The 25,354-nt window shown below is 39.1% G+C and overlaps 1 protein-coding gene across 5 annotated transcripts in view; it reads left to right on the top strand.

Annotated features, from left to right (window-relative positions):
- Positions 1-25,354, top strand: part of trpm3 (transient receptor potential cation channel, subfamily M, member 3) — a 155,408-nt gene that overhangs the window by 72,841 nt on the left and 57,213 nt on the right. For all 5 annotated transcript variants that reach the window (XM_084412941.1, XM_084412940.1, XM_084412938.1 and 2 more), the window contains 5 exons: positions 10,132-10,211; positions 10,624-10,825; positions 11,620-11,833; positions 12,073-12,197; positions 13,301-13,472. In XM_084412941.1, coding sequence (XP_084269067.1) covers positions 10,132-10,211; positions 10,624-10,825; positions 11,620-11,833; positions 12,073-12,197; positions 13,301-13,472 — 793 coding nt within the window. The remainder of the gene's footprint in view (positions 1-10,131; positions 10,212-10,623; positions 10,826-11,619; positions 11,834-12,072; positions 12,198-13,300; positions 13,473-25,354) is intronic.

The following is a 25,354-nucleotide window of genomic DNA, read 5'->3' as shown; positions in this document are numbered from 1 at the left end:
ATTCCAAAGCTGTGGGGGGAGCTCTAGAGAGAAACCTGCGAGCAAAAAGCGAGAATACAGCGAAGAAATCCCGAAGTTACTGAATGCAGCTTTAATACAAATAAATAAAACATCTCCAGTTGACTAGCAGGGCATTCATTTCGTTCGTTTGTCAAATAAGAGGTGTTCTAACGCTAAAATGTGTTGTTTTTTTAAATCAAGCTGCTGAGCTCATTGCTGCTGCTATCAGTGGTGCGGATACAGTGTTCTCTTGTGGCTCGCACATAGTCTTCACTCGGATGTGCGGTTCAATCTATCGGCGTTGCGGAGATTTCATTAAATGACAAATTAAAAACCAATTTTTTACAAAAATTGTTATTGTACACATATATTGTACTTATATTTTAGCATTGTATAGCACCCACCACCACCCCCCCCCCCCCCCCCCCCCCCCCCAAACACACCTGTCCCACCCACTTTTTAAAACAAAATTACGCCACTGGTTGGAGATGTGTGTTCGGTTGCTCGAGTTTTATTCCGTTTTCCAACTGTTGGTTAGGAATGAAATGGCTAGAATTTATTCACACCTCTACTATTGAATCCAACTTATCATCAGTGCTCAGATTCGCTTCCATGGTGCTGTCAAGTACAACATGCAGTCTCTGAGGTAAACTAATTGCTATTGGTTATTTGGAAAAGGGGAGGAGCCATTCAAATTACGTCTATGCATCATACAAAGCTGCGCATGCCAAGGCACTTCAGTGGGCCTTTAACCTGTAACCAAGAAGACTATAACACACACACACAGCTTCTTCAAGGTTAGATTTGGCCAGGCTCTAACTATAAACAGGAAAGTAAAGTAAAGTCTTTAACTACGAAATGGTCACTCAAACTATCGGTTCCAATGACCCTTGTGACTTAAAGTCGTCAGTGTACCCTAGAAAAACAGATGTTTGTATTGACACGTTGAAGACATTTCTCAAACACAAAACGAGTCCATATTTCATTTCTGGAAGCCGGTTACATGTCTGTACAGCAAGTGGGTGTATGGTAGAATATCACTTATGGCTTTGTGTATGTGAGATAGGGTGACTGGGTCACACCATTAGGCACACTGTATAGCATTTATTGTATGTTGCATTTTAAGCTTTATAAACAAAACATATGTCATCTCATACACACATAAATACTGGAATGCATAACCCTGCAGGTGGAGTAAGATACAGCCCAAACCCTGTAATTTAAAGAAAGCTTGTTTCTGACAAACATTCTTATAAACCAACCATAAACGTAACCCTAGCCCTCCGTGTACTATAGTGTTTCTAAATGACAGGGCCTGACAGTCATGTACAGTATGTCACTTTTTCAATAATTGGCTGTCCAATTTTAAATCTATCTATCTATCTATTGTTTGTTCGTTCTATCTTTCGATCATTCTGAAGTTCTATAATTTAAACACTGTTTTTCTAGTCACAAAGTATAAGTATATAAGTTTCTTTGACTTCATTACATTCAAATTTGGATTCAAATTGGATTCAAATTCTTACACACAGAATCCTGCTCAGATTCATGTAAGTTGATCACAAACAACACAGTAGTGCTGTTGTGATACCATATACACTTTTATTCAAGTGACCTGTAATATATATAGATTATTTATACATAGATGAGTGACATGATATTTACCATTTAAAAAATAAATAAATAATTATAGGGGTGTCAGGCTTCCAATGCAGTCGTAAAGCACTTGCAAACCGCTGTGTAGAGTGGAGTAACATACATTATAAAAAGCCATTTGAATGCTACAGTATGACATTCCAAAAAAGTGTTATATAATATAGCAAGAACTCAGTATGTGTGTATGTTCGATGCGTAAATATAGGTCTACTTTACTCCAGGCTGTATTCATAAGCAGGTACCAAACAACACCATATGCTGTAATCATCAATCATCTTTTCCTGCCAGGCTAAACAATGTTCTACATTTTGGTCGACTTAGATCCCGTCACAAGGCTTTGCCAATCTGTCCGCTGCTGAAAGATTAATATTTCATCTTTCTGCCAAGAAGAGAGAGCGTTCCTGACAACCTTCATCTACTGTAACACTTATCATTTTGTAGCAATGCTGTGATAATGGCAGCACTGAAGTGTAGCTGTTCTCACTCTCTGTCTCTTTCTCGGATAGGCAGGGAGAATTAGGTCCTCATGTAGTCATTGCAGAAAGGCAGAATGGTCATGCCACAAGTGATTAAGAGCTGGTTGAGGTAGCGCATTCTGGGACCGGGGAGGCCTATGGGAAAGGGAGCCTTTGCTTATTTTGCAGGTCTACAGATGGATTGTCCCCGACGTGGATAAAACAAGCTGTGCCTCCCTGCCTTAGTCACTTAATTACTGCTTATGTGTGCCTATCGCTTTCCCTAAACAACACACACACACACACACACACGCACACACTTACTAGCTTATTTGCATTCACACAAACTTCGCTCATAGTCTGTAACTTATTTTTCTTTATCTACCTCTCCTTTCACATCGTGTGACATTCGTCTATTATTTCAAGAAGATACTCAGCCAAGTTATGGTCATTATTTTATACACGCTAATCCTATTCTGCCTACAGGGATTTGCATTTCTCAGGAACTGGCAGGATTTTATACCAGCTTATGTTTGTTAGCCTTTGTTTGATAGAGGTTGCTCAGGTTTCTCAAGTAATACAGCACTTCATTGTGAGCCAGGAGAGCCTGTACGTTTGAAATCGAAAGCTGATTGAATTGGCTTCAGAACACTGCTGTTATTGTGTAACACGAGCGCATCCGTAAATAAATGTGTAGAGCTTCCTAGTGCTTTAAAATTAAACACTTTCTATACTTGGGTGTTATGGCAAAGCATTAGAAAATAATCACAGATTTCCTTTTTTAAAGGCCTCTGCTAAATGAAATTAATTCATTGACACCGGTCTACTAGCTAAATCTAAGACATGCATTTTCGATGATCGGATCACATTTGACCACATTCAAAATCAGATGTACTGTATATGGGAGTGATGGCCTTGTTGGCAGCACTATGACAGTTAGTGCTGTTGCGCTTCAGGCGGCCCAAGTTCGAATCCCAGCTTGTGGTCTTTTCCCAATTACACCTCCCACTTTGCTTTCTGTCCTCTTTCCAATTTAATTTAAAAAGGCAACAATACCAAAAATAAATCTTAAAAAAAGTCAGATGTAAATTCACCAAAAACACATTGGGCCCTATTTTAAGTATCAAACGCGAAATGCAAGTAACTTTGTGGGCGGATCTCGGAAATCTAAAATGGGTTGGTTTTAAGTAGCTACATCACTCATAGGTGTGGCGTAACGTGGCGTAATGGCGTTATAGGTGTGGCGTAACGTGAAATAAACCAATCAGAGCGTCATCTCACATTCAAAAGAAGGATTTGCCAGGCGCACGCCAGGAGCGGTTCACAGCCGAGGAGCCAAATTAGCTTTGGTTAAACAGGCGTATAAAAATTTGGGTAAATGTGTAAACTAGATTTATGCCTATTTTTTCACATCTTCATGGACACCACAATGATTTCCCTTGTGTGGTAATATTTTAATATTTTCCTGAGAGAAGCAAAGTGTATGCGCGTTGTGCACACGCTACATTGTGGCTAAGCATGCGCCCTTAAAATAGCATCTGAATAAAGCGAATAAATTGTTTTCTGAAACTGCAAAATAGCACCAGGGAACGTTTGCGCCGGAACACGCCGCCTCTTTTCGCTGAATCGCCCCTGGGAGCGCAAGTTCATTCCCTAATTTACTGACGTGCACACTATCTTATTTCTAAATGACAACCATTCGCTTGTGTCTTTTATGGCGAATGTCCACTACAGCAGCAAAACTCCGCTCAGTGCTGTTCACAACGTTAAAATCCTTCCACTTTGCGATGTGTCTGTAACAAGTGTGTTTAATCCAAGGTTTTTTGGGGTTTTTTTTTTTACTCTTGGGCAATATAATCATCACAAATACATGCGATTACAGTTGGAAAGAGGCAAGCTTTGTTTCAAATTCCCTAAAGATATGCTGTCAATTTTATAAACCCAGCCTGTATAATCACAATGAAAGCATCCAAACTGCAATATATATATATATATATGTATACATCTGCATGTTGGTGTCAATTACATCATTACACCAGTAGATGGTGACAAGTGACTGCTAAAAATATATTTGTCATTGAATCATTTACTCAAAAGATTTGTTTAAAACCACTGATTCATCCAGTCTTGAAACAAGTGAAGTATTTATGAATCATTCCTTAAAACCGATTTTTTTTTTTATTCATTCAAATTCATTAATCATATTTAAATAAACTGCAGCAATTCATATTTTGTCAGAACTGCTAGTAAATTACATGCAATTTTGTTTAGTTGTCTGTTCAGAATCATAGGAGAATCGGGATCTCTATTTGAATCATGATCTCATTGTATCCAGAATCGTGCAGCTCTAATAGAGACACATTTGAATGAAGTTATATATGCAATCTAACTATCAAATATCCAGATATTAACTGGATACAAAATTCATGTTAATGCTATGGGTGTAAGGGGAACCTATGATTGCCTTTATGTGTTAATTACTGTCACAGCTTTTTTAAAGAATATTGGGAAATACATTGCCTTATTACAGTATGCTTTACTTGTTCTGCATCATTTCAAGAGGGTTTGTTCTGAAACCCATCAGCTTTGGACATTTTGTAAATCATCTTTGGTAAATGATGTAACTCTGGGCAATACTCTTTGCAATGTTTTGAAATGTCCAGTTAACCACAGAACAAACCGTTTAGGCTAGTTACTAAAGCTGGGTGTATTACACACACAAAGCACACAGACACACACATGTACACACATATCTCTCATGGATAGCCTGATCCCTTGCTTGTTTTCATGCCAAAGTAAGCAGCTAAGCTGCAGGATACTGAAAAGGAAGAGAGCATGAGAGGGCCTGTCAAAATGAACAGGGGTGGGTAGCCCTGTGATTATATTTTCAGATATTGAATGTGTATGTGAAAGAGAGAATGTGTGTCTGTTTATGTGACCATTTGTGCCTGTAAAGTCATGTTAGTGCTGTATTTAAGTTGTGCAAAGGAACTAGGACTCTTCCACACTACTGGTTTAAATATGGATTGGAGTCTGTTTGATCACTGTTAAAATACCATCCGTAATAATCAGTTTGAATTTGCAGATTAATGGTAGTTCGATGCTAGTCTAGTGGACTATTATAGCAGTGTTGTTCACCATCAAAACGTAAAGGTTTGTTTGGTTGTTGTAAAAGCGTTTTTTCTGTTCTCAAGTGAAGTATACGTCAATAGTCTCTACCTTTACACATGATTTCCACGCTTTCCAATATTCAACAAAACCGTGAAAGTGGAAAGCTGTTGTATGTGTTTGTATAGGGTGTTTGTGAATCTGCTAACCGTAATCATGCAATCAGCTTTCTATGCAAATTTCAGCAATGAACCTTCAGAGTAAATTCATGTTACCTCTTTGTGACCTTGCAGTTGCTAAAAGCTTTCAGCTAATTCCAGACCAAATGGAACTTAAAAGCCTCTTCTTGTGCCTTCTCTTTTTTTCCTGTGAAAACATCTTGATCTGTCCTCTGCGGAGGCTTCAAAATCCATTTACAGGTATTTCAGTGCCTGAAGAAGATTGTCATGATCACATCTATCCTAAACTCAGGCTTATGGTCATAGCACATTAGATGTTTATGTAGTTTAGGATCATATAGTTTAACAGCACAACTATTTACAATTTTACTCATTTAATTGTAAATCATAATACACTTTTTTTTTTTTTATCAACTCAGCATATCATAGGATCATTTACCATATTAGTTAATCTGCATTATGTAGCTTGCCAGTGCTGCATTTCTTTTTGCAAAGGAGCTTTAAGGAGCACTGCTACCAGAGATCACTAGCAAATTGAACATTACCTAGAAATATTGCAATGTCTCTCTTGTGCTCAGATGGGGAATGCTGATGCCAATAATCCTCAAATTAAATTATTAATCTTTCACTGCTTAACCTGAGTAGCACTCTCTATTCCCTGTACAAAAGTGCTGCTCTCTTCTGTTATGTTATAAATGTTGCCATACTCGATCCTGCAATGCCCCTGTATAAACTGTCTTTAACTAATCTCCAGTGGCTTTAATTAGGCTAAACAGTGGGGAAATTAAACTCTAATCTACATTAAATGAACTCTCAGCAGAGTGCCTTTATTGAGATCCCAACACCTCAGTAGGGGCCAGGGCAGAGAGCAGGGGGATACTGGAGGCAGGAGTTACCACTAACAGTTTTCAGCTGTTTCAAAAATAGAGGAGCAAGAGAGTTATTTAATATTTTATTTATTTTATATTATATATTCTTATTTAGTTCTAATGTATAGATCATATTTATTATACTTATGTACTTTTTTAATTATTTTATTATATTTTTATTATTCTTGATTTTTTCTATTTTGTCAAAATGCTTTTGCTCATCTTCACAGTAGTAATTTCTTTTTTTAAATGTTTAAAAAGAGCTATACAAATAAATAAATAAATTTATATACAAATTAAATGTTTTCAGTAAATGTATTCAGCCCATAAATTGACATGGTAAAATGAAAGTGACACAATTTCAGATTTTAACTGCAATATTTGCAACATGCAATTAATAGCAAGTTGAGTTGATGTAATAAGTATATTTTACTTTTACTTTACACCTCCTGTAATTTATATACATCCCCTCTAAAGTACAAATGTAAAATTAGAATATTATATATGCTATGCTAAAAATTAGATCACACACACACACACACACACACACACACACACACACACATATATATATATATATATATATATATATATATATATATGAGGTCTTACCCTCACCACAGGTTTCTTTCCCATCAGTCTTTGAGCTGCTCAACCGGGAGGAGAAGCATGATGGACAGCTTAGAGGATTCCATCTGTTTCAGACTGACATCTTTTCACACAGGTGACAGGTGGTGTATCCGCACTGTGTGTGTGTGTGCTTTATTTTAATAAATACATTGGGGGTGTTATGTAAGTTCAGCAGGGCTGATATAATTACCATATGTCAAAAAAAGAAGGTGATGGCCATTGTTAATCGCCGCTCAACCAAGCGATACTTTGATCCTCCCCCGTATAATTAGTTGTTGGTGTTGTGTGAGGTGATTGTAAAGGATTTTGCTGATGCACAGAAGTGTGAGATGATTCTGACAGGCCCTCTGTTGAAGGGACAGACACTGACCATAACCACAGGTTAAGTCAGAATAATCATGCTAAGATTTTCTAGACAACCAATGCAAAGAAAAAGTGTGTTTAAATGTGTCACAAATGTGTGTATGATTGAGAGAGAGGGAAACATGGATGTTCCCATTTGGATGCCGCTGTTGGGAGTTTGTTATTGTAGGGGTGTCAAATTGGGTTAGCGGAACAGGATTTGAGGGGGGCGTCCTGACTTTTTTTTTTTTTTCGTCTGTGAGACTTTCAGAAGGGATTAATCCTGAAGTCCAAACACATTTGAGTTCAGCTAACAAGGCCACAAGCATGTGTGTTTGGCCTCTAAAGTCCCCGGCCTTTCAACAGAGCAGAAGCTGCAGCTGTGAATTTCTGGATTGCAAAATGATGATGGGTTTCTTACTTCTGGATTTATTTATGAAGATGACGATAAGAGCAGGTAATTTCTAATGATTTAATATGATATTATAATAATTACAATTATTATAAGAAATTAAATTATTATACATTTGATGATATACATTTTAGAAAAGTCAAAAGTTCATTTTTAATATAAGAATTTGGCTGCAAAAGTAAGTTATTTTAAGTCATTAATAAAGTGCTAATTTTAAAGTTATTAATGAGCGCTAACTTTGATAGACTATTTAACTTCTGACAGTATGAATTTGCTGTTAAATTTCATTACATTGATACATGCATTATATACCAATACCTATTTCCTATTTCCATTTCCTATTTGCACTTACTTGATCATATTTTGATGCATATTATATTGCATAATATATTATATATTGATATATATATTCATAATATATTGATTTTTGGGGGGGGGCTTTCGTTGTCTACATGTCCAAGTGCTCCACCTTCCAAAACATTACCTGTTGGCACAGATCCCCTATAGATTTTGAGATATATCCAACAAGGAGCAAAGCTGTTCTTTGCTTCTCAGGGCGCCAATCCTGAGGACAAATCGTAATTACACCACAAGCTTTTGACAGCTCTCCGCTGTGACTGGAGATCCATATGAATCGTGTCAACTCTCACAAACAAGATAAGAGCAAAAGAAAATAAGTATATTAGAAGTTTATGAGGTCTTTTCAACTAATAATTGTTTTGAATGTGTGCTGCATTTTCTGACATCACCTGGAGACAGCGATATACAGTAGCTTACCTGGTGCGTTATCGCATTAAAAACACACACAGGAATACACTGGAGACTAAACTGATTATGTTCATCACACTTGAGCAGAATTACAGAGATATCACGTCTAGGGATCCCAGTTGGGTTTAATATAATTCGGGTGTTACTTCCGGAACTATTTTACCTCTCTTTTGCTTGACTGTTAATATCAGCACATTTGGCTCTGCAAGAAGCTGGTTTTTGTTAACCCTTTTGATTGTATTTTTTTAATATTAAGGTTCGAGAAACACAATGCTGTAAGTATAATAATAATAATAATAAACTTTAACTTTAATTCAGCTTGTTGCCAAGGCAACATTTCTTATTTTCATTTAGTTTAACCTGATAACTAAAAACTGAAATAAAAATGAAACTATATGAGCCAGCTATTTTTAGATTTAGATTACATCTGCATCATCTAACACTCACAGTCTTTAAAATCTTTCAAATGTATCTCAATTTAAATTTCAAAATTAAAATTTTATTTGTAACATTTTTAGTATGTTTTATGCTTTCATTTTTAATTTTGTGATGCCTACGTTGTAAAAAAAAAGTGTACCATTTAAAACAATTTATTTTATTTTTAAGTGTTTTATATATATATAACATTAGTTGGTGTTTTATAATTCAGTTCTGTGGAACAATAAATAATGTAACATTCCAAATATGAAACTTTATTGTTTATAATTAGTTCTCATAAGATGAGTAAAGGTTGTGAAGTGTCAATCCTATTCTTAAATGTTAATTATGTTTTTTAAACAGTTAAAATAGCCTTGGGGTCTCTCAGACCTCAAAAAAGAAATGTTAATGCATTGTTTTTGACCAACAGCAGAGCAGTGAGCTGCTCTCACAGCAGCTCTGTCAGAAAGCATTGAGTTCAGTCAGATCTACATTATCCATGTTCATGTTGGCGTAACAATGTGTGAATGTGGGTTGTCAGTGATGCGCCCTGGATTCACTGAGTCATCACATGGGGGTTTTCCTGTAAAAGCTAAACCCCAGTACCACCTCCCTCTCTACCTCAGGCTAGCTTTTTATAAGAGTAATGGTGTACCATGGGAAGTCTAGTTGTGGGGTAAGTGCCTGTGTAACCACTTGCTGTTTTTGAGGTGCGTTCACAGACGGTGCTGCTGTTGTGTTGAATTAGAGCAAGCCACTCATGCAAACAGACAGCGTGTTCATTTGTAAATGCGGGGCCTGTAATACCTTTAAATAAAAGCATTAAAAGTTCAATTTACATGTTCTTTGTTGGTATGATTGTTATACTCACAATATTGCCAAAGCATCAATACACATAACAAAAGCACTGACAGGAATAAAAAAAGAAAACAATAGTGTCTATGATTAAAAAATAAGGTGGCAATAATAAATAATAATTTATTTAAAATACTTCAAAAAGTTAAACGTAAACCAAGAGACCAGTTCATAATCATAAAAACTATGTACTATTTTTATATGTAGTATAGAAATTATAACTCTGAATGAACAACAATTGGCGAATAGGTTATCATGATCAAATAGGCCTAAAGTACAATAAAGCACCACTTCCTGGTGCTGCAATGTAAAGAGGCTGGTGAAATGTGTACATTGTATTTATTTATTTTTTGCTTGGGATTTACTGGTCTCTTTAGTGGATGCAGGAAGCAAGCCCTCTAGTGATTTCTGTAACTTATACATATTGTGTTTCTCCCCAGGCACAGAAATCATGGATAGAAAGAGCTTTCAGCAAGAGAGAATGTGTGCACATTATTGTAAGCACCAAAGACCCCCATAGGTGAGTACCGCCACCACTGTTGTAGTCTCTGCACAAGGTGAATTTTTAACAAACAAATAGCAGATTTAAGCTGCTTTTAGATACTATTAATGAAAGAGAAATCATTCTTCATTAGTGTGGCCTTGTTCGAAACTGTTAGAGCATCTAAAGAATCACTACAGATTGCTGAAGTAAACGCTTGTAAAGAAGATCTTGTTTTCGAAATGCTTCTTTTAGACTGTTTTTAAAAATGTGAAGAATTTGTTAGCTTCGCTGTAATTAATCTGGCAGAGAAATGTAAATCTCAAAGCCTCTCTAAAACCTTTAATAAAATCTGCAAATAAGGATTTTGTAGATCACTTCCTGACAGTTTTGACCTTCTTTCTTTTGACCAATTTCACACTCTTTTTACGGGTTGTGTCTTATGTCACAGGTGCTGTTGTGGCCGTCTAATTGGTCAACATGTTGGCCTGCCCCCCAGCATCTCATCCAATCAGAATGAGAAGTCAGATCGTGTGCCAAAGAATGACAGCTTGTCAGAGAAGTGGTCCATCAGCAAGCACACCCAGCTCAGTCCCACTGACGCCTTTGGAACCATTGAGTTTCAGGGAGGTGGACACTCCAACAAAGCAATGGTAGATGCATTTAGTCTCTTATTAACAATGGTTTGATGCTCAAAGTGCTCAAAATAACTCTGATAAAATATTCATGAACCTTTTAGAACCTTTTGCAATACATTTATTATTAATATATGTTGATCCTGCCAGATTGAGCTTCAAAATATCATCCATTTTACAGCCATAAAGTCAGTAACTCAGAGGACATACTCAGTAAGTCTTACTCAATAAGACTGCAGATGAAAATGTAGGGAGCAAAACTATTTTATTAATTGGAAATTTATTGAATATTGGTAAGTAGACATTATGTACCAGAAATGTGGCTGTTATTTAACACTATACTACTGTCATTATCGGAAAATGAAAGTCATTTAAGAGGAACACAAAGTTGACCTGCATGTTGATTTAAATCCCAGCAAGTACAGCTTGACATACCTGAATGGTTTCCACAAAAGTACTAAGCAGCATAGTTTTCAAGATTGATAATAATAAATGTTTCTTGAGCACTAAATCAGCATATTAGAATGATTTCTAAAGGATCATGTGACACTGAAGACTTTGCCATCACAAAATATTTTCAAATAGAATACTGTTCTTTTAAAATGTAATAATATCACATAAATTGTAATGATTTATACAATAAACAATACATAACAAATGCAGCCTTGATCAGCATAATAGCCTTTTTCAGAAATAACAAAAAATCTTACAGACTCCAAATCCAAACTTTTGAATGGTAGTGTAAAATCTTATATGTACTGTTAAAGATTGTCTCACGATTATGTCATAATTCTACTTTTATGTTTTGTCAGTATGTACGAGTGTCTTTTGACACTAAGCCAGACTTACTGCTGCATCTGATGACGAAGGAGTGGCAACTGGAGCTTCCCAAGCTGCTCATCTCTGTTCATGGAGGACTTCAGAACTTCGAGCTGCAGCCCAAACTCAAGCAAGTCTTTGGCAAGGGTCTAATCAAGGCTGCCATGACCACTGGGGCCTGGATCTTCACTGGAGGAGTTAACACTGGTGTGTACGAGGTGTTAATGTATCTTTCAGTTTAATTAAGATTCTGAGTAGATTACTCTTATTAAGATTCTGAGCAATGCTAGTCAGTATTATAGTCTGATACTATCTAAATTCTTAGAGAGATAAATGGCGGATGAAGATGTCTGTGTAACTGTGTACTCATCTCAATGTCCATGATGCCTTGTGTGATATCTCTCACACTGAGAATCTGTTATCTCTGTTATTATCTGTCTCTTCAGGAGTCATCAGGCATGTTGGTGATGCTCTGAAAGACCACGCTTCCAAATCGAGGGGGAAGATCTGTACTATTGGCATTGCCCCCTGGGGGATTGTGGAGAACCAGGAAGACCTGGTGGGCAAAGATGTAAGTGACTCGACTACAGATAAATTGAATTACTAAACCTACAGTATTATATTATATTATATTATATTATATTATATTATATTATATTATATTATATTATATTATATTATATTATATTTTTCTAAATGACCAGTAAGACTTTATCTGGCTTGGATCATGGCAGATTTCACAAAATGTGCTTTCGTTAAATAATAATGAAATAGTCAAATTGATATATTCATTGGAATTCACAAAATCAAATCTCCAGATCACAACAGGATGATTTTCATGTTGTCTCTGCATGTATTCTGTGTCATGTAGAATTCTATAAATAATTTGTGTGTGAGCCACTACATATATCTACTCAGTTTCACCTCAGCTTGTCCGTGTGTCTCTGAGGACTGATGCACAACTGAGACACAGAGATAGAATCATTTTTTATTTATAACCACTGATTTCTATCCCCCCTTACTCATACACAATTTCGGCTCTGTCTTTCTCTCAATCTCTCTCAAAGCCCCACTCAACCCCTCCACTCTCTCTAGTCTGGTCTGGTCTGGTCGGATATCTCATGCAGTGAATGTTTTAGAGCTGATGTTTTTAAAAAAACAAGACACTATGTGTTTACTATTTCTAGGTCACTGATCAAATAAGCAAATTTGTGGCATTGATCACGTGACTATTTGTAAAGACAGTCAGATGTTCTTGCTTCCATTGAAGCACAAGGCAAAAAGGGGAGCAACTAAAATACTAAAACGTTTTGAAATTCATGTTCATTTCATTTTTTTTTAACAATATTAATTATGTATTTATAATTTTGTATATATTCATTTTATATATTACAATATTTATTTTTTACATATTATTTATATACTACTTGTATTCAGTTATTTATTTTTATTATATTATAAATATGCCAAATTAAAACCATTTCTACTAGTGGTCTCAGATTTTTTGACCCCAAGTTTTTCACTATGTTTACTGAATGTTTTATCTTCTGTCCTCTGATCACTTGTGCATGCCACTCTGTTTTTTGTAACATGCCACTGTTACTATTGTGTCATTCTTCATATCCTGAACATCCCTGGACAGCCTCTTTTTACTTCATGCTGTGTGTATTGCAGGTGGTCCGGCCGTACCAGACAATGTCTAACCCTCTTAGTAAGCTTACAGTACTCAACAGCCTACACTCCCACTTCATTTTGGCTGATAATGGCACCACCGGAAAGTATGGAGCAGAAGTCAAACTGCGCAGACAGCTAGAGAAACACATCTCTCTGCAAAAGATCAACACGCGTGAGTACAGAGTACAGAGTAATTAAAGATGCTAATGTTTATGTGATTACTCCAAACTGCAAATTCAATGGTGCATTTAAATTATTTTCTAGAGAGGTTATAATAGTCTTATATCCTCAGTCACTTCTTCTAGGTTTTGTTGTGCTGATCTTCAAAAACCCACAGAGGTGATTCTCTATAGATTGCTGTCAGAAATGCCCAGATTAGTGTGTGGCTCAACGTCAAAAGCGCTACATGAGTTGCAAGATTCATAGCTGACTGCACTGAGAGCACAAAGCCCTCCGCAACCGCACTCTGCCAGATAATATCCATACAGTACATTTACTCGCATAAAGATATCAAATAAACGTCATTCAGCTGAAGGAACACATTCAGATTAAAGCTGGTATAAATGCAATAAATCACAAACACACAAGAGGAAGATGACTATTTTTGTTTGTGCTCGTGTAGATCATTTAGGGTCATTAAAAAGTGCTTTTAATATACACTGGTTACTTTTCTCGACTGGCTGGATCATGCATTCTTGGATCATACTTTCACAAGATTCCTACACAGATATATGCTTGAATTATTGTGATGTTTTCAACCTGTGTTCCCCAGTCTTGTTTCATGTTTTGCAGCCCCTTGTTATGTTTAATGTTGATTAGTCTCCCCAGGTGTTTCTTATTAGCCACGCGCCCTTGTGATCTTATTAAAGGGTTAGTTCACCCAAAAATGAAAATTCTGTCAGTAATTACTCACCCTCATGTTGTTCCAACCATGTAAGTCTTTCGTTCATCTTCGGATCACAAATTAAGATATTTTTGATGAAATCTGACAGTTGTCTCACTCCTCCATAGGCTTTCAGAGGGACCGAAACTCGTCAGCCCAGAATAGTTATTAAAAACATCGTTAAAATAGTCCAAGTGACTACAGTGGCTATACATTAAGTTTGTGCGACGACAATACTTTTTGTGCGGAAAAACAACATAAATAACGACTTTATCCAACTATTAGTGTTCTTCAATGTGGGCCTCTGACGAGAGTTCACGGAAGCGCCAGGACGCATGCACGAGAACTGAGATTACGGCGTTCTTCTTCTACTACTAACTTACTTGTTACTGGCTGCTCACTCCTTGGGAGTATTACCGCCATCTACTGTACACGATGACGTTGCCCGCGAGCTTCTCCTCCTGTCCATACGGTAATCTCTCTACTGTGCGACAGAGAGTCGTGTGGTTATGATGCAATCGTTAGCCTATTTTTACAAAAATTGCTTCTACGGGGCCATAACGTTAGATACAAGGTAATGGAGCCTTTTATACATTTTCGTATTTAGAAATAAATAATGGACAAATGGAGTCTTTAAACGCCTCAGATGTAAAGTTATTCGTCAAAGTGACGCCAAAATGAATGGGAGTCAATGGAATGCTAACAGCAGGTGGGGGTCGGCTAATCAATGGCGGCGCCTGGGGAAGCTTCAAAATAATATGAAACCCTGCCCCCCTGGCCATATACAGCGCAAGGTCATCAACAGGAAGTGAGCTAGAGATTGACCTCTGTCATGTGACCTGTGGACTTCCCTTTGTCATCCTATGCCTGGAGTAATAGAGGGGGCTGGGAAGTCAAAGGGACGCTCAGGCGTCATCATTCACATCAAAAATGACACCAGCCTCACCCACACTGATTCATCCGTTGGAAGCAGCATGTGTACGGATCACTTAAAATAATCAGCATTTAAACCAGCAACTGCATTGACCTATAACACATCCAACCCTCTAGCATGTAGAAATTTCAGACTTCAAACATGTTTGAGCCCTGTTAGCAGAACAGATGAAACATGTTTAAGCTCATTAAATCATCCCGTGACACATTCATGACACATATTCACTCTGCGATAAGAACAGTTTATTCTGACATCACTCTCATGACAGAAGGTTCATATATCTGAGCCATATCTCAGTCCGCAGCCACCTCTCTCTCTCTCTCTCTCTCGCTCTCTTTCTATCTCTCTTTCTCTCTCTGTTTTCTGTTGCATCAGCTGTGTGATGGTGGTGTTTGCTCTGGCTTTGGGCAGAGCTCATTTCTTTATTTTATTACCTGTCCTTTCCAACACTAGAAGAACATCAATAATGCTCTGAGCTATCACCATGAGGCTCACAGAGCTACAAAGACCCTCAAACATGGAATCAAATCTCTTTGTTTTGGAAGAATTGTGGCAGGCTGCGGCCCGGCTTATGTATTCACATTCTGACAAGCACTGCAGTGGTACTGGATTAAAATGAATTACAGACCTGTGCCTGCTGTTGTTGGGCTAATGAGGAGGTCTTTTTGAGTGTTTCTCAGATGAGGGAAAGAGTAGCGTGCACGGGATGCAATGAAGATTTCCTTGCAGGATAAAACACATCTCGTGAGAAACAGATCTGGATTTCTGGATTAGGTGCAATCTGATTGGAATCAGGAAGAGGAGGATGAGGGGTGTTACTGAGATGAATCAGTGTTTAATTCCTAGTTCACATAGGAAATATGCGTAAACGGTATGCGTAGTCCTCACTACATTTTCCCATCATCCTTCCTGGCCCTCACCTGCATGCACTTCCCAATCACAGAGATCACTGTCACCAATCTTCACTGATCATCATCCAGCACTATATAACTCTTCCCTCTGCAGTTCACCATTGTCTGGTCTTGTTGTTCCCTCAGAGAACCCTTACCTGACTCCTTACCTGACTCCTTACCTGACTCCTTACCTGACTCCTTACCTGCATGATACCTACCAGAACAACTTGTCTTCAGTCATCTGCCTCAATCTCCATTTCCAAACCTGCAACAGATCCTAGTAAAGAAAAAAGGACATTTCCACCTTGCAGGCTCAAAAAACTGCATTTATGAATATAGCAGGCTTTCCTGGTGCGCACAATCAGGGGGAATGAACCGTTAAAAATGTATTATTAACCGCTATAAGCTCCCACGTCTGCTTCTTTCCCCGTGCAGTGACACCCGGCCCGAATTTTCCTTTAAGGATGACCTTGTGTTCATCCACTAACTGGGCTAACAGTAAACACTGTGCCTCTGTCCAGTCGGGCTTTCTCATCCTTCTTGTTTTTGATTCCATGTTTGCTACGTTAAAATCAACATTCAAACCACCAGTTAAATAGACATGCCAGCAATCAGTGTAATTGGAAAGAGTGGAACCATTTTTATCATTCTAAGCCAATCAAATACCTTATAGGAAATTAACAGCATTGTAAAAAAAAAAAAACGTAGCAACCTATTACGTAGCAACGGGGTCAGCCCCGCCTCCTCACTAAGATGAACGTTTTTGTCTTTTCCTTGCTCAGAGTTGCTCTCAGATCGGTCCCGAATCGCTCTCAAGCTAAGACTCCTATGTAGAAGTTTTTAAGATAAATTAGGAGTTTTCTGAGAGAATTCTTAGAAGCTTTAAGAATACGGGCCCTGTTGTTTACCTGTGTGAATCCTTCTGTTTCATGACAGAAGACCAGACCCTAAACTTAAAGTTTGGGCATTTCCCGCATCCATCGAAACCCATGACATCCATCGTTTCCATGATGGCCGCCCGATCGAAGTATATGTGAAAAGTTCCTAAAAATTTCATACGAGGTCAACTGGACAGATGACGTCCTAAAGAACGTGTTTAGGCTTGGACTGGACGATCCTCTGCACCAGCCAGCTTCAGCCGCAAAACCATGTTCATTCGCACAATACCTGGATCATGTGCTGTTGTTGGGCGGTTCAGCCTTCATCATGGGTGAGGCTGATGATTACATCGCCACTCAACCACCATCACCAACCATCTTCCTCGCCACACTGCCTGAATGTCTTCACGTCACACCTGCCGAGCCAGAGACTGTTCACGCCATGTCACCCTTCCAGGGTCTCGTCCCGCCGAGTCCACCATTCCAGAGACTCGTCCCGCCGAGTCCACCCTTCCAGGGACTCGTCCCATCAAGACCACCCTTCCAGAGTCTCGTCCCGTCGAGTCCACCCTTCCAGAGTCTCGTCCCGTCGAAACCACCCTTCCAGAGCCTCGTCCCGTCGAGACGTTTTTCACATCATGACCGTCAAGCCTGAGCATCTTCACGTCATGCCTGTCAAGCCTGAGCTTCTTCACGTCATGCCTGTCCAGCCTGAGATTCATGCCACGTCTGAGTCCTCGCCTCCGGCCAAGATGGCCGCCGCCATGCCTGAGCCCTCGTCCCTGACGATAGTAGCCAAGCTCTCACGGAAAGGCCACGAAGGCCGATCTGCCCTGGTATCCCGAACGGCAGTCTCTAGTTTTTTGCTAGTTTCAGCCTGACGCAGTTATCTTTTTCACGTCCTGCGCCACGTTGTTTAAATAGCAAATGTATTTGCGCCTATTTGTGCACCCATGGGCGTGCAGGTCTGAAAACGAGGTGTGTTCAGACGCATTGTTGGCGCTTTGCTATTTTGAGGCAACTGAAAAAGACAGCGCCAATGACCAACAAAAACCTGGCGCAATATTTTTTTGTTATTTAAAGAGCGAGTTAGTAATGTGAGCCTATAGGCGGTTACGCGCATACACTCTGCTTATTACACACACAGGGACGTCCAGCAGCACACTAGCCAAATATATATATATTTTTAAAGGATTACAATGTAAAAGATTAATATTACATAAAGATATGGTTGAATCCGGCTTGTCCCGTATGGTCTGCTTGCCCACTTTAACATCGCGCTCAAGCAGATCCGTTTGCGCTCTGGAGACACGTTCAGATCGTTAAAATGGGGCCCTTTGTGTATTACTACTGTGATCTGGGACCGTAGATCCACCTCTCTGAATCAGGCACCTGAAACTGTAAAATGAGTGCACTTGATATGCCTGGTTATAACGCTCTTCTCCATCATTTACATTAGCATAGTGTTAATTATGCTAAAAGTGGTACAGCTGTTTGGTGAATTCACCCCTTTGGGTTTTGTGAATATAGCCATAATTTCATTAACATATGAATTAATATTCTAAAAAAAATTTATTACATTTGTATGATGCGTTATATTTAAATTTCACCCTTCATTCAACGCTCTAGTCAGTCATGTTCACACTCTGATTAAAAGTCACATCAAAGTATGTTGGCCGATGGTGATTCTAGCCTAGAAACCTGTTTTAGCCTTCCCTTCCACTAACTAGGTCTCCAAGTGATGAGATGATGAGCTGGTCTTTTTACTTTGGTGGTTTATTTCTGGATTTTGTTCCATGCTGCTCATCTCTGTGGGCTCCATTACATTAGCATAATGGAGCAGTAGCTTCTGTATTGACCAGACAGGATGGGTGCTGTGGGAGTTTTTTCCATCTTAAAGGTTTATTTGATTGGAGTTTTTTTTACCCTCGTAAAGGAAGATTATGTCGTAAATGTTGTAGATTTGCACAGAAGATATTTCTGACCAATTCCTTCAGTTTTGTAAAAATAATCAAATGCATGGACAGTAGCTACTGCGCTTATAATGGAAGCCTATAGGGCAAGTATAGGCTACAGAAAATATATAACTATATTATGAAAGTATAACAATAACTCTTAAACATTACACTTTTAGGATGAGTGGGATGGATTCACTTACTAACATTTTCTGTGCAGTTACATGAAATCTTTATAATTCCAATTAATATAATTATCCCTATTGAAAAGTAGTCCCATCACAAAATGACTATATACTACTGATAAAATCATATTTTTAGAAACTGATCAATTCAAGTTAATGATTTTACAAAAATACAAGCCTCACATTTCTGCTTTTAAACCCTGTTGGTGAACAGGGTGTACTTTCACCTTAGTATTCCGTTGTATACATGGTTTTTCCAGCTGAGGGACAAATTGAAAATACAGTTTGTCAATACCACAAACTTTTATATACCGAGAATATTACTTTAAATATTTATCAGGAATTAAAGGAACAGTCAGTAATCACCCACATGTTGTTCCAAATCCAGTCTTTTTTCACTGAGTACGAGGAGACATTTTAAAAAAAGTCTTCATTTTAAAAAATCTTAAATTCCGGAACAGCAGTCCATAGTGACTAGCGGGGTGTCAAGCCACAAAAGGGAAAAATTATTTGGTCCAAATGACAAATGTTTGGGGTCAGTATGATTTTTGTCAAGAAATTAATATTTTTATTCTGAAGACATTTATAATGTAAAAAAATAAATAAAAAAAAATAAAAAATGCTGTTCACTGAATGTTCTATTCATCAAAGAATCATGAAAAAAGCACAACTGTTTCCAACATTGACAATAATCACAATAATAAGATATTTTACTAGAGTACCAAATCAGCATATTAAAATGATTTCTGAAGGATTGTGTGACACTGAAAATTCAGTTTTCTAAAGCTATATATCTTTGTGCGACAAACAAATCGACTGCAAGTCATTATTCAACGTGTGATGAGGGGGAGTAAATAATGATGATAATTTTTGGATGGTTTATTTTTTTATCATTATACTCTGCGTGACATTTTCTGTACTTAACTGTAAGGACTATGGTCTAATAGACGTGTGAGTGTTTGCAGTTATTGGAGGTGTGGAAGGATAGAAAACTCTGGATCAAATCAAAGTTTAGCCCACACAGATAGAACCAAATTAATAGTACATGTTTTCTTCCTCACTTTCAGTTCTTGATCATTGTTTGTTTGGCAGTTATATTCACAAAAACTCATTATACCAGTTTTGGACATGGATCTTGTGTCTATCTTGTTTTTAATCTCTTGAATAAATAAATAAACCGCATTTGTCACTGCCAGGCAGGGGATAGGACTGTTCACACAAGGTGTAAATGAAATAGATTGAGAGTGACACAGAATGAACTGCCCGTTCATCATGAGATTCATCTTCCATCTACATGCTTGGCAGGGGGGCATAAAAATCAACCCGTCTCTGTCTCAGTAACACCCCTCAGCCTCCTCTTCCAGAGCACAGGGGCTTGTGTTCTATTAATGCTGGGCTTGCCGTTCTCTTGTGGTGGTGCCGTAGGTCAATTGGTAAATGTGAAGAGGTTATGGAGTTCGCTGGAGGCACAGGACGTATCTCTGTGGGTGTCTGAAACATGGCAGGGGGACCATCAAGTGCTTGGCGGGGGATCAGCACAGAAAGCCACAGTTTATGAAACTGAACAACTTGTTTACAGTCTCTTGTGCTGTTTTTTTTGTGTTAAACTACTATAACCCTCAAGTTATTTCTAGCGCCATCATCATCATGCTTCCGAATGGATCTGATCTTAATGAGAGATAACAGACTTGATAATTATTTCTTCCTTTTGATGATAGATGAACTGCTATAGAAAATGAAGGGATGATGAGGTTTTTGATGTTGATAATAGATCTCAGATGTCATTTGACTTGCTGTTGGGTACACGTCTGACATTCTCTGATTAAATGGCAAATGACTGTACTGAGATTCAAAAATAACTTTTCTTTCAGTTGTTTACTTTCTCTAGCCACTGATGTAGTTGGCAGCTGAAGATTTCGGCCGTTAGAACAAACACTGACAAACAAACACCCTGCCCACCCAGATTATTTTCAAAGTATTTTTGAAATCTACTGAGGCTTGTTGGAAAGAAAAGGTTAGGTTTGGATGACATTATAATACAATAGCACAAGCGAACACTCATCGGCTTTTTTAATCTTTTAATTTTCTTATCTGATTGATCTCTCTCTCTCTCTCTCTCTCTCTCTCTCTCTCTCTTTCTCTCTTTCTGAGATTTGTGAAAGCATGTTTTATTGCTCTTCACATCCAAATCGAAAACCTTTGGAAACCACATTACTTTCCCCCTAAGAACTTCTTTTAGCATCTGCTACAGTGCCTGTGGTTACTGTGTATCTCTGCTGAAAAAGTCCAGTATGTTATGTTTTGGTTGGTGGTGTTCCCACCAGGTGTCAGGATTATGTTTTGTTCTGCTTAGTTTCATTGGCCCTCATTTATCATTCTTGCGTAGAAACGGGCGTATATGTTGGCGTAAGATTATGCTTACACTCTTCTCACCGCCTGATTTATGAAGCTGTGCGTACCTTTGAAATCCAGGTGTACGCAATACCTGCGCTTGATAAATGCCGCGGCTGAAAACGAGCGTCATTAGAATAACACGCCCCTATATATTCAAGTCTCCGCTCCCCCCACGCCCTCATTTTACGCCATGGACACACGGAAGACGGCAAAGAAGAGAAACTTCTTTGAGAAAGAGAAAGCGAAACCAGGGAAGTGGAAAGAAACAAAATTGATTTCTAGATTTTTATTATTAATGACGCTTATTGTTATTTTGAAGAAGAATGTCGTTATTATTATTATTTGTATTATTATTATTATTATTATTATTTAAAAGAAGAAGAATGTCATTTTTATTATTTTGTCAGTCTGAATTATTTTTTTGGTCATTGAAAGCCTTTCATTACTGAACCCAGTCCGTGCACACCTGCTGGGCCTAACCCTGGCCTAACCATCGTTTCAAAGAACAGTACAACGGCGAGCGCGTCGAGTATAAACGCCTCGTCCGTTTGGGGAGGTGCGCGCGCAGTCTGCGGAGACTCGCGCTGCGGAGCCAGGCGAAAGTATAAACAAGGCTTGAAATGTCAGGTAAAGCGCACAGGCTCGCAACTGGAGGAATACATATGCCTACAATTCAAATGCTTTGGTAAAGTCACACAAATTAAACATTGAAGTCCATGTTGCACAAAAATAAACACTGAAGTTTATAATTACTATGTTGTTGTTTTTTACAGTGGGTCATAATATATCATATCATTTTAGTTTGTCAGTGCGTTTTGTGGTGTTAGGAATTGTTTTTCTGCGCATTCCCGCACTCAAAACGTGCGTACACCACCTCCTGAGCTGGCGTAGGATTTGAGCGTGCCGTACGCCAACGTCCATATTGATAAATCTCAAAGTCACCGTGGTTTTGGGTGTACGCCAGGTGTACGCTGGAAATTTGGTGTACGCACTTTTGATAAATGAGGGCCAATGTGTTTTGGTTTGGTTCTGTTCTTTTTCAGTTCTCTGCATTTGCATGTTGACCTAATTTCCTTTTGTGTGCCAGTTATTCACTAATTAAGTTCACCTGTTGCTGTGTATTTAAGTCCTCAGTTACCTTTGTTCAGTTGTCCTTTCTTTGTCTGGTGTATTGAGGTTGTTATAGGGCCCTATCTTGCACCCAGCGCAATTGACTTTGTACACCGACGCATGTTTCATTCCTATTTTGCACCCGCGCAAAGCGCGCTTTTCCCTCCACAGAAGCACGTCGCTAAACTAGGGAATGAACTTGCGCTCCCTGGGCGGTTCAGCGCAAAAAAGGAGGCGTGTTCCGGCGCAAACGTTCCCTGGTGCTATTTTACTGTTCCATAAAACAATTGCGCCACTGGCCAGAAAAAACCTTGTCTAAAGTCAGTGGCGCGTTGTTCATTATGCTATTTTAAGGGCGCATGCTTGACCATAATGTATAGAGTGCACAACGCTCATACACTGTGATTCTCTAATCTACACAGAAGCAGCAGTTTTCATTTTTGCAAATCATATTATTACAAACGATAGATAGATAGATAGATAGATAGATAGATAGATAGATAGATAGATAGATAGATAGATAGATAGATAGATAGATAGATAGATAGACAATTTATTATAAATATAATAATTTATTATAAAAGCATACATCTAGCTTACACATTTACCCACATTATTATATGCCTGTTTAACCGAAGCTAATTTGGGTGTGTTTCTCCCATCCCCAATGTCACTTCTCTCTCTTTTACGGCCGTGACGAGAGCGTTGGTCTCCTCGGCTGTGAACCGCTCTTGGCGCGCGCCTGGCAAATCCGCCGTTATAATAGCAATCCGCCAAGGAAAAAGTACGTCTGCTCTTAAAGGGAATGTGAGATGATGCTCTGATTGGTTTATTTCACATTACGCCCAAACCACACCTATGAATAATGAAGCTACTTCAGACCAACCCCTTTTAGATTTGCGCCCGGCGCAAGAGTCATTTATCCTGCCGGGAAAATAGCAACAGCGCCGAGACCCGCCCACAAAGTTACTTGCGCTTTGGGCTTTGACACTTGCGTTTCAGATCGTTAAAATAGGGCCCCTTGTGTTCTTAGTGTTTTCAGTTCTGTTAATAAATTCAATAATGCTGTGAATATACTTGTTCTCATCTTTATTGGAACAAAGCGTGACAAAAGAACGGAACCTAAAATATGGATATAGCTGCTGTAAAAACAGCCCCAGCAGGAAATTTTCACAGTCCTGAAAGGTCCTGTGAATTTTATTTTTCAAGGTGGCAGAGACATTGAGGACTATGTGGAGGATTTTACCAACGTCTACCAGCTTGCATCCTGTAATGACCTCGCTCTGATGGAGGGTTTCCGGTGTGGGCTGGACAATGACATCAGATTACTGATGCCAAGAGGGGATATCTGCCGGACCTTGGCATAGTATATTCACATCGCCCTGTGGTTGGATGGGTCCTCTTTTACAGTGGGAGAAGCAGAAGAGGAGGCCGTCCCTATTGTCCAGCCCTACCTCACACCCGTCACCACGCCAGACCCAGAAGGGTTTGGTGCAGGAGGCTGAGCCATTAAGGGTGAGGTGCAGCTGGTCTCAGCAGATGATTGAGGATCTGGAAGTGGATATTTTCGAGTCCCCCGTCTCCACTGCATCTGAAATCGCATACTCTCTTGTGTAGGTACTTATTTTGAATAAGTAATTACTTCATGATCGCTTAAGAAGTACATTCTATATAGTATGAGTGTGTGTGTGTGTGTGTGTGTGTGTGTGTGTGTGTGTGTGTGTGTGTGTGTGTGTGTGTGTGTGTGTGTGTGTGTGTGTGTAGTATGAATGTAATCTGGCCTCGCTATATTCGCCATGCTGTCATTATCATGTGACCTACCAGCGTCAGTTACGTTGATTCACTGCCATTCACAAATCCTCTGCTGTGGCCTCATGGGATAGTAAAGTGTCCATTGTGTGCACACTTCAGAATCTCGCCGGAAGTATTAGGTCATCCGAGTAATTTTTGCCTACTCTTTAATGAGTACTGTGAATTCGGACATACTATTATTGTCACATACTGTTTTTCACCTACTATATAGTAGGGAATTATGCGATTTCGGATTCAGCCCATGTCTTCTTCATTGCCGCTGATTCCGCCCAGCACCAAGCCTGTGTCATCTTACAGCACCATGTCATCAACAATGCTCCCACCCAGCCTCGCTCTCCCGCCTCCTCTGTCCAAGCCAGCCAGTCCTTCGGCTCTGCCTCCGCTGGCTCCCTTCAGACCCTCAGCTCCTCTATTGGATCCACCAAGCAACCCAGATCAGCCTTAGATCTGGTCACCAGCTCCATCTTGGCAAGAGGATCCCCTGGCTCAGCCTCCAGCAGCCGAGCCCATCACTCCATCTCGGCTAGTCAACCTGTTGGCTCCACCTTGGCTCCTCCCTCCCTCGGCTTCACCTGGGACCATAATCCTTACTGCTTCAACAGGCTCCCTCCGGCTCTGCCTTGGTCAGACGTCGTTCTGCCTGCGCCATGGACTTCTGGGCCTTAAGCTGCACTTAATCCCTCTGGCTCCGCCGGGCTCCACATTGGTCCTCAGTCCGAATGGCTCAGCCTCAGTCCTCTGGCACCCTGGCTCGACATTGAATGTTTCGTCACTGCTGCTCCGCCTTGGTCACCTGAACCATCTGTGACACAGTCCTCATTGTTCTCTGCATTTGTATGTTGACTTAGTTTAATTTTATGTGCCAGTTATTCACTAATAAAGTTCACCTGTTGCTCGTTTAGTTTCCTTGTTTACCTCTATTTAAGTCCTAAATTTTTTTTGTTCAGTCTTTCTGCATCGTGTGTTATGTTCCATAGTGTTCTTAGCGTTTGCAGTTCTGTTAATAAATT

Source organism: Rutilus rutilus (assembly GCF_951802725.1).
Source record: "Rutilus rutilus genome assembly, chromosome: 7".
NCBI lineage: Eukaryota > Metazoa > Chordata > Actinopteri > Cypriniformes > Leuciscidae > Rutilus > Rutilus rutilus.
The sequence above is the reverse complement of the archived record's forward strand: the minus strand, read 5'-3'. Positions and strand labels throughout refer to the sequence as shown.